The sequence below is a fragment of the Paralichthys olivaceus genome, chromosome 3 (assembly GCF_024713975.1).
Source record: "Paralichthys olivaceus isolate ysfri-2021 chromosome 3, ASM2471397v2, whole genome shotgun sequence".
Lineage (NCBI taxonomy): Eukaryota > Metazoa > Chordata > Actinopteri > Pleuronectiformes > Paralichthyidae > Paralichthys > Paralichthys olivaceus.
This window is the reverse complement of record NC_091095.1, coordinates 450,001-460,000: the sequence shown is the minus strand read 5'-3', so window position 1 is coordinate 460,000 and position 10,000 is coordinate 450,001. Positions and strand designations below refer to the sequence as shown.

Sequence of the window (10,000 nt, the reverse complement as noted above, 5' to 3'; positions counted from 1 at the left end):
CCTCAGAAGAGTCTCGATCGCCCCCTGGTGTCTGGCTGCAGTTCAGCACAGAAACCCTCCTCCTCCATGTTAGCAGATGGGACATGGACCAAACTAAAAACTCAGAGTAGAGCAGTTTCTTGAAGTTGAAGGTTTTAGCTCTACAGGGAGATTCTTTGACAGAAGTTGTGAGCTGGAGAGACGTAGCTGTCAGGTTTGGTATCGGACATCTTCACTTCACAGTCTGTGATCTGAACCGACAGCTGACCCATTTGGTTTTCAAACATTTCTTCAGTGTCATTTGTTAAAGTTGATAGATTTGACAGATTCCACATTTTGGCTGAACAATAATGAAACTTTATTTAAATGTGCGTGCGCTCTCAGGTGAACGGTGTAGATCTCCGGGGAGCGTCCCACGAGGAGGCGATCGCCGCCCTGCGTCAGACGCCGGCAAAGGTTTGTCTGACGGTGCTGAGGGACGAGGCTCAGTACAGAGACGAGGAGAACCTGGACATATTTAAGGTGGAGCTGCAGAAGAGGAGTGGCAGAGGACTCGGACTCAGCATCGTCGGGAAGAGGTCCGCCTTAAAAAAATAACAGTTTCACCTGCAGGACACTGTCTGTTACTGTTGGATGGATACACAGTGTGTGTGTGTGTGTGTGTGTGTGTGTGTGTGTGTGTGTGTGTGTGTGTGTGTGTGTGTGTGTGTGTGTGTGTGTGTGTGTGTGTGTGTGTGTGTGTGTGTGTGTGTGTCAGGAGTGGCAGTGGTGTGTTTATCTCTGAGGTTGTCAGAGGGGGCGTGGCTCAGCTGGACGGTCGTTTGATGCAGGGAGATCAGATCATGTCAGTGAACAGAGACGACACGAGACACGCCTCCCAGGAAACTGTGGCCGCCATCCTAAAGGTATCACACACACACTCGCACACACACACACACACACATACACTCTCACACACACTCTCACACACACACACACACACTCACACAATCATCAACACCTATGTGTGTGTGTGTGTGTCTTGCAGTGTGCTCGGGGTCCGGTCCTGTTGGAGCTCGGCCGACTCAAAGCTGCATCCTGGATCTCATCCAGACGTATCTCACAGGGAAGCCAGGTGTGTGTGTGTGTGTGTGTGTGTGTGTGTGTGTGTGTGTGTGTGTGTGTGTGTGTGTGTGTGCACATGTTAACTAATGGGAAATGTTGACGTTGTCGTACCAGAGGCATTAAATTACCGTATAACACATCGCCAACAAGTCTTTGACTCCTCCTACAAAAGTAACCACGTAAAAAAACAAACATTCGGACGTAAATTAACGTAAAGTTCAAGCTCCGCCTCTGATTTTCCTCTACTTCCTCCCAGCTGTGACAAACCTGACGTAGGATCCATATTCAACTAAAGTGATTGTTGTGACTCCTGATAATGATGAAATGATCTTAATATTATATTAATATATTATTATTAGTTTTGGTAAATTGATGAAACACTGTAGAGATGATATAAATATATAAATAAAGATAATAATCCTTCATCCGGCAGCTTCACTTCATGATGTTGACGTAATCTCTGTTTCTCTCAGATGAGTCTAGTGAGTGGAACCAGCTCAGGTGTTGTAGCTCCGCCCCTCACACAGCCCCCAGCCTCATCCGACCCCCCCGCCTCCAACCCCCCGGCCGTGACCTCCTCCGTGACCCTGCTCCTCAACAACAACGTCACGTCCACCTCTGACATCACTTCCTCCTCTGCCAACAACACAGGTAGAGACCTAAACATCACCTGAACTTCATCTCAACATAACCTGAACTTCACCTCAACATAACCTGAACTTCATCTCAACATAACCTGAACTTCATCTCAACATAACCTGAACCTCATCTCAACATAACCTGAACTTCATCTCAACATAACCTCAACTTCATCTCAACATAACCTGAACTTCATCTCAACATCACCTGAACTTCACCTCAACATAACCTCAACTTCATCTAAACATAACCTGAACTTCACCTCAACATAACCTGAACTTCACCTCAACATAACCTGAACTTCATCTCAACATCACCTGAACTTCACCTCAACATAACCTGAACATCATCTCAACATAACCTGAACTTCACCTCAACATAACCTGAACTTCATCTCAACATCACCTGAGCTTCATCTCAACATAACCTGAACTTCATCTCAACATAACCTAAACATCATCTCAACATAACCTGAACATCATCTCAACATAACCTGAACATCATCTCAACATAACCTGAACCTCATCTCAACATAACCTGAACTTCATCTCAACATAACCTGAACTTCATCTCAACATAACCTGAACTTCATCTCAACATAACCTGAACTTCATCTCAACATAACCTGAACTTCACCTCAACATAACCTGAACTTCATCTCAACATAACCTGAACTTCATCTCAACATAACCTGAACTTCATCTCAACATAACCTGAACTTCATCTCAACATAACCTGAACTTCATCTCAACATCACCTGAACTTCATCTCAACATAACCTGAACTTCACCTCAACATAACCTCAACTTCATCTAAACATAACCTGAACTTCACCTCAACATAACCTGAACTTCACCTCAACATAACCTGAACTTCACCTCAACATAACCTGAACTTCATCTCAACATAACCTGAACTTCACCTCAACATAACCTGAACTTCACCTCAACATCATCTCAACATCACCTGAACTTCATCTCAACATCACCTGAACTTCATCTCAACATCATCTCAACATCACCTGAACTTCATCTCAACATAACCTGAACTTCATCTCAACATAACCTGAACTTCACCTCAACATAACCTCAACTTCATCTAAACATAACCTGAACTTCACCTCAACATCATCTCAACATCACCTGAACATCATCTCAACATAACCTGAACTTCACCTCAACATAACCTGAACTTCACCTCAACATAACCTGAACTTCATCTCAACATAACCTGAACTTCACCTCAACATAACCTGAACTTCACCTCAACATCATCTCAACATCACCTGAACTTCATCTCAACATCATCTCAACATCACCTGAACATCATCTCAACATAACCTGAACTTCACCTCAACATCATCTCAACATCACCTGAACTTCATCTCAACATCATCTCAACATAACCTGAACTTCACCTCAACATAACCTGAACTTCACCTCAACATAACCTGAACTTCACCTCAACATCACCTGAACATCATCTCAACATAACCTGAACTTCCCCTCAACATAACCTGAACTTCACCTCAACATAACCTGAACTTCATCTCAACATCACCTGAGCTTCATCTCAACATAACCTGAACTTCATCTCAACATAACCTGAACTTCATCTCAACATAACCTGAACTTCATCTCAACATAACCTGAACTTCATCTCAACATAACCTGAACTTCATCTCAACATAACCTGAACTTCACCTCAACATAACCTGAACTTCATCTCAACATAACCTGAACTTCATCTCAACATAACCTGAACTTCATCTCAACATAACCTGAACTTCATCTCAACATAACCTGAACTTCATCTCAACATAACCTGAACTTCATCTCAACATAACCTGAACTTCACCTCAACATAACCTGAACTTCATCTCAACATAACCTGAACTTCACCTCAACATCATCTCAACATCACCTGAACTTCATCTCAACATCATCTCAACATCACCTGAACATCATCTCAACATAACCTGAACTTCACCTCAACATCATCTCAACATCACCTGAACTTCATCTCAACATCATCTCAACATAACCTGAACTTCACCTCAACATAACCTGAACTTCACCTCAACATAACCTGAACTTCACCTCAACATCACCTGAACATCATCTCAACATAACCTGAACTTCCCCTCAACATAACCTGAACTTCACCTCAACATAACCTGAACTTCATCTCAACATCACCTGAGCTTCATCTCAACATAACCTGAACTTCATCTCAACATAACCTGAACTTCACCTCAACATAACCTGAACTTCATCTCAACATAACCTGAACTTCATCTCAACATAACCTGAACTTCATCTCAACATAACCTGAACTTCATCTCAACATAACCTGAACTTCACCTCAACATAACCTGAACTTCATCTCAACATAACCTGAACTTCATCTCAACATAACCTGAACTTCATCTCAACATAACCTGAACTTCATCTCAACATAACCTGAACTTCATCTCAACATAACCTGAACTTCATCTCAACATAACCTGAACTTCATCTCAACATAACCTGAACTTCACTTCAACATCACCTGAACCCAGTAACAGATATTGATTAGAAATGATCAGTTTTTATTTCTCACTGAACTGGATAAACATTGATCGGCCATCATTTATCTCTTGTGTGTGTGTTTGTGTGTCTGTGTGCGTCTGTGTGCAGGGGAAGATGCAGGCTTTCGTACAGTGACAATCACAAGGGTAAAGTCCTCTCTCACACACACACACACACACACACACACACACCCTCCCTCTCACTGGACTCTTTGACCTCTGACCTCTGAACTCATGGTGTCTCAGGATTGGTTCAGATCTCTGCTCGTATGTTTTGTATTTTCTTCGTCTCGCTCACCCCCTCTGCCCCTCCTCCCTCACTTCTCTGTCCTCCCCCACTGTCAGGGCGTCAGTGACTCCCTCGGGGTGAGTATAGCGGGGGGGAAGGGCAGCCCGCTGGGGGACATCCCCATCTTCGTTGCCATGATTCAGGCCAGTGGAGTCGCCGCCAAGACGCACCAACTCAAGGTAGAGGAAGTGATGTCATACAAAAGGAATAATAATAATAATTCATTTTATTCATAAGAAACTTTTCAAATAATGGAAACTTTAAAAATCGTGTGTGTGTGTGTGTGTGTGTGTTCAGGTCGGAGACAGGATCGTCAGTATTAACAGTCAGTCTGTGGACGGTCTGTCACACGGTGAAGTCGTCACCATGCTGAAGAACAGCTACGGAGACATCAACCTGCAGGTAACACACACACACACACACACACACACACACACACACACACAGTTCATGGCACAATCTAAAAGTTTAGTTTACTTACGCTGCAGGAGAAAATAAAGAGTTTAAACAGAAACAAGTTTCATAAAGTTTCTTAATTTAATGAACATACTGTGTGTGTGCGTGTGTGTGTGTGTGTGTGTGTGTGCGTGCGTGTGTGTGTGTGCGTGTGTGTGTGCGTGTGCGTGTGCGCATGTGTGTGTGTGTGTGTGTGTGTGTGTGTCAGGTGGTCGCAGACACCAACATCAGTGCCATCGCCACTCAGGTGGAGAGTTTGTCCAGCGGCTTGAGTCTGACGGCCAACACCGACACACACACAGCAGAACCAGAGTGAGTACACACACACACACACACACACACACACGCACACACGCACACAGTGTGTAACATCAGATATCATTCATCTGCCCCCCCCAGGGGTCCGCGGCCCCGCAGCATCAGTCTGGAGAAAGGCTCTGAAGGACTCGGCTTTAGCATCGTCGGAGGATTCGGGAGTCCACACGGAGACCTGCCCATCTACGTCAAGACCGTCTTCAGCAAGGTCAGAACCAGGCTAACAGTTTCCCCCTGCTCCCAGTCTCTATGCTAAGCTATGCTAACTCGGCTCTATATTAAATGTAGAGAAGTCTTTTCTCAAATATTCAAAATAATATAAGAGGACAAAGAAAATGTGTCCGTAATCGTGCTGCAGGAAAACTTAATGTTAATCAAGTTAACGTTAATGTTAATTAATGTTTGTATTTTAACAGACGAAGAACATGTTGACAGCGCTGCAGCAGCCACTGTTGCTATGGTTACACCTGGTGGAGACTTGTGTGAACTGATCTGGAATCAGTTTGAAACTCTGGTTTTGTGTTTTTAGTCTGAACACAAACTGAGACTTTAGTAAAAGGTGACGCCCACGTTCTCTTGTGATTGGTTCTCATCAGTCACATGACTCGACTACCAGCGGTGAACACAAAGCGTCGCTAACACTTCCTGTCAGGAACAGCTCCACCTCGTCCCTGCTCCGACTCTTCACCATCACTGCTCCTCCTTCAGAGGAGTTTCTGTTGCTAAGCAACTGCAGAGGAGACACTCTACTTCCTGTTTACATCACATGACCAGAGGACGTGAACGGTCATGTGACGTGTTTTCAGGCGTGTTAGTGCGACTAGAGAGGCTGTTCTCATTACAGCCACATTGGGGCGCTAGGTCGTAGCCTGTGATTTTTAACCATCTGCCTGTCGGCGTGTGTTTCAGGGAGCGGCAGCGGTGGACGGGCGTCTGAAACGAGGCGATCAGATCCTGTCGGTGAACGGAGAGAGTCTTCAGGGAGCGACGCACGAGCAGGCCGTCGATGTCCTGAAGAAACAGAGAGGAAGTGTCACACTGGACATCCTGTCATAACACACAGCTCTTTCTATGGTTGTGAGGACACTCATCGACATTGTGCATTTTCCAGCACTGACACTTTCATCGGATTCAAACCTGGAACTGACAAGTCCTTTAACACACACACACACACACACACACACACACGCCTCATGTAGCGTTTCCTGATCGTGACGATCACATCACAACATTTACTGAACATGTTGCTTTGACACCTGAGGTTTGATGAGATTCTTATCAGCTCTAAATACACACTGAGGTTTCAGCTTCAGAGACGAGTCAGAAAAAGGTCGAGAGTCTACGTAACGTGACCTTGAGAGTTTCACGTGACCTTGAGAGTTTCACGTGACCTTGAGAGTTTAAACGTGACGTGAACGTGTTTCCAGAGATGTTCATGAACAAAAAACAAAAGGGAAGTGAAGAGAACGCTGCTGCACACGTTAGCTTAGCATCCCTGTGTAAAGACTGGTTAGTCATTATTATTGTAAATGTGGAAAACTGACCTCACTGACATCTGGAACATCTGGAGCAACACGTGACCATATACATGGACAGAGGAACGCTGTGTAAAGCGTTGTATGATCTCCTGCGTTCACGTCTCCACCCGTCGAGTTTCCTGTTTGATGACAAACCAACAGAACCCTACGCCTGTCCACATACTTTAGGCCACTTTGTGCAGTTTTCCTGTTTATTGCTGAAGCTCAAATCAAAACTGTGACAGAACGTTATTATTCTTATTCTGTTTGTTTAATAAAATCATTCATTGATTATCGATCAGTCGTTGAGAGGAGCAGCTGTGTGTCCAGGTGGAGACAGTTTGACCTCTGACCTTCAGCTGCAGGACGTCTGCTCCAAACTTTATTTACACTTGATTTTAAGGATTCATTGATAACAGCAGGTCACTTTATTAACACCTAACATTATAACATCTGGTGATTTATTAGAAATTGATTTCATGTTCCACCAACAAACACGACTTCATCGTTTTACATCAATGTGTTCTCAACAATTATAAAAAGCAAAAGTGAAGTGACATCAGAATCAATCCCAGATTTAATAGAAACTGATTTAAATGAAGAAAAAGACGTGAAATAAAAAATAGATGAATAAAATAATAAAGTAAAACAGTTATGAGACAAACTCAGACTGAAGTATAAGAATAAAAGAATAAAATAAAAATGTTTTAAATGTTCAGATCAACAGACTCGGAAATGAGTTAATGTTTGTTTGATTATACTCAGTTATTAATGGACGGGAGCGTATTGCATTCACGTGAAAAAAAAAAAACTTTTTCTGACAAATTTTTTTTTCTGTTTTTCAGACAAATTTTTTTTTTCTGTTTTTCAGACAATTTTTTTTTAAATGTTTTTCAGACAAATTTTTTTTCTGTTTTTCAGACGTTTTTTTTTGTTTTTTCTGTTTTTCAGACAATTTTTTTTTTCTGTTTTTCAGACAAAAATTTTTTTTTCTGTTTTTCAGACAATTTTTTTTTTTTCTGTTTTTCAGACAAATTTTTTTTTTTCTGAATTTTCGAGATACTTCGAACTCCCGCGAGAACCTCCTACCTGCAGGTGACTCCCATGGACCCATAGTGACTCCTGCACATACCTGCCCCATCTCAGCAGATCTGAAACTTTCCTTCTGAACGACCGTAGAGTCCTCGTGTGTCTGCGTAGAGTCGACAAACTAATAATAATAATCGACATGACTTAAAGACAGAACGATCGTCCCAGAGTCTTAAACCAGATCAGAGTCAAACTAGAATAAACTAAACAAGCCGGTCATGTTTGTTTCCATCAGATCGAGCTCTGGATGAAGGAGTGAATGTTTCAAATGTTCTCTGAACTCAGAAAAATATTTAGTCCCGAAAAACAGAAGAAAAAAAAAATTGTCCAAAAAACTGAAAAAAAAAAAAAATTGTCCAAAAAACTGAGAAAAAAAAAATTTGTCAAAAAAACTGAAAAAAAAATCCTTCAAAAAAACAAACTGACTCCGAAACTATTTGAACTATAATAACTCAGCTGCTTCTCATTAACGACCAATAACTGATCGATAACTTATCAATGAATGATTCATTAGTTCTTAATGATCCATAATTTACTGATAAACTTTATTAAAGCGTCTCACCTGTGATGCTCAGGGTGTGACATCACTGCAGGGGCGTGGCCACAGGTGTCACTTCTTCACGTCGTCTGATAAAATTATTGTATTTTTTTATTTCAGTGAAAATTGAATTTCCATAAACTTGTAATTATATTATTGTTATTTAGTCGTGACTCCACTGATGAGAGTCTCAGGACTCGGTCGTCTTGGAGACGCTCTGTTGCTCCCGGCAACAGATACAGTGTCTACATGTTACCGTGGAGAGAAAATGTGACGGATTATTAAAAAAAAGCGAGAGACGACATTTCGTGAAAAATTGTGTTCTCCTCCAGACTTTAGCTTAGCTTAGCACAAACACTGGAAACAGAGGGAAAGTGTTAGCATTAAAACTCCACACAGACGTAAATTTAAAACCTTGAAATCCCCTTGATTAAGAGTTTTTGTTTGGTTCCTGGTTTCAGAGGAGACTTTAGATTTGAGGAGGTTCATTAAAGAATATTTTTTAAATGTTGTAGATTAAAGTTAAATTACTTGATTCTGTAAAATTCAAAAGCTTCAAAACTTCCTGGTAACGTTGAATATCTGCTATTTTCTGTCAAATGTCACAGTAAACTTATTTTCATCTTTTGTAGAGTTATTGAAGAGATCGTCTCCAGCTCATCACTGATTCAATATTAATAATAATATGTCTAAATATGGAAATGACTCATTCTTTAAAATCCACAGACATTTAAAGAACATCAATCTAAACTCTGGATCAAACCAGGTTCAAACTTCTTGTTTCATATTGACGACATGTCAAAGTTTTGCAGAGAGGACGTCACATTTACCTTCAGCATGTTTTTGTGAATGAAACAAAAATACAAATCAGACACATGAACAAACCTTCAGAATAAAAGTCAATGACAGTGAAACTATGATTTAAATCTCAGACACAAACATTGAAATAAAAACGTATGAAATGTGTATTTCAGATCATTTCCTCTGGTTATTAATATTATTTCCACGTTACAGATGAAAAGCAGTTCTGCTTTCGTTGCTGTCAGACTTCAAACTGATTACAACTTTATTTAAACTGAGTGGAATTAACAGGTTCAGAGTGAGAACACGAGCAAATGCAAAACACTTTTGTATTTTCATCTTTTTGTGTCTTGATTGAAATGTGATGTGTTTTATCAGTTGAGTCTGAATAGATGTAATTTATTTTTTCATCTCACTGGAAAAGAACACTTGAATGTTTTGTTGCTTTATGATGAAAAGTGTGAATCAAAGTAGAAAACCTGCAGAAACGTTTTATTTCTTCATCATTTCCTACAAACTCGTGATGAAAACTTAGTTTTGATGAAACTTTCCATCAGTGCTCGATGAATAAAAAGAGACGGACTCCTTTTCTGCTGAACTAAAACATTAACACACATTGTGAATGACACATTTCTATATTAAAAACCACCTGAAGCATTGAAGCATGTGTGGTTGAATTCTTATAAAGATAAATCAATGTTTGA

General features: G+C 41.1%; 1 protein-coding gene across 6 annotated transcripts in view; it reads left to right on the top strand.

Moving 5' to 3' along the window:
* The window catches only part of patj (PATJ crumbs cell polarity complex component), a 56,162-nt gene extending 46,204 nt beyond the window's left edge, over positions 1-9,958 (top strand). For all 6 annotated transcript variants that reach the window (XM_069519982.1, XM_069519992.1, XM_069520006.1 and 3 more), the window contains 10 exons: positions 364-557; positions 737-884; positions 1,007-1,093; positions 1,557-1,734; positions 4,401-4,438; positions 4,637-4,759; positions 4,878-4,982; positions 5,245-5,348; positions 5,436-5,559; positions 6,261-9,958. In XM_069519982.1, the coding sequence (XP_069376083.1) occupies positions 364-557; positions 737-884; positions 1,007-1,093; positions 1,557-1,734; positions 4,401-4,438; positions 4,637-4,759; positions 4,878-4,982; positions 5,245-5,348; positions 5,436-5,559; positions 6,261-6,407 (1,248 nt within the window). In that variant the 3' untranslated portion in view covers positions 6,408-9,958. The remainder of the gene's footprint in view (positions 1-363; positions 558-736; positions 885-1,006; positions 1,094-1,556; positions 1,735-4,400; positions 4,439-4,636; positions 4,760-4,877; positions 4,983-5,244; positions 5,349-5,435; positions 5,560-6,260) is intronic.
* The last annotated feature ends 42 nt before the right edge of the window (positions 9,959-10,000 follow it).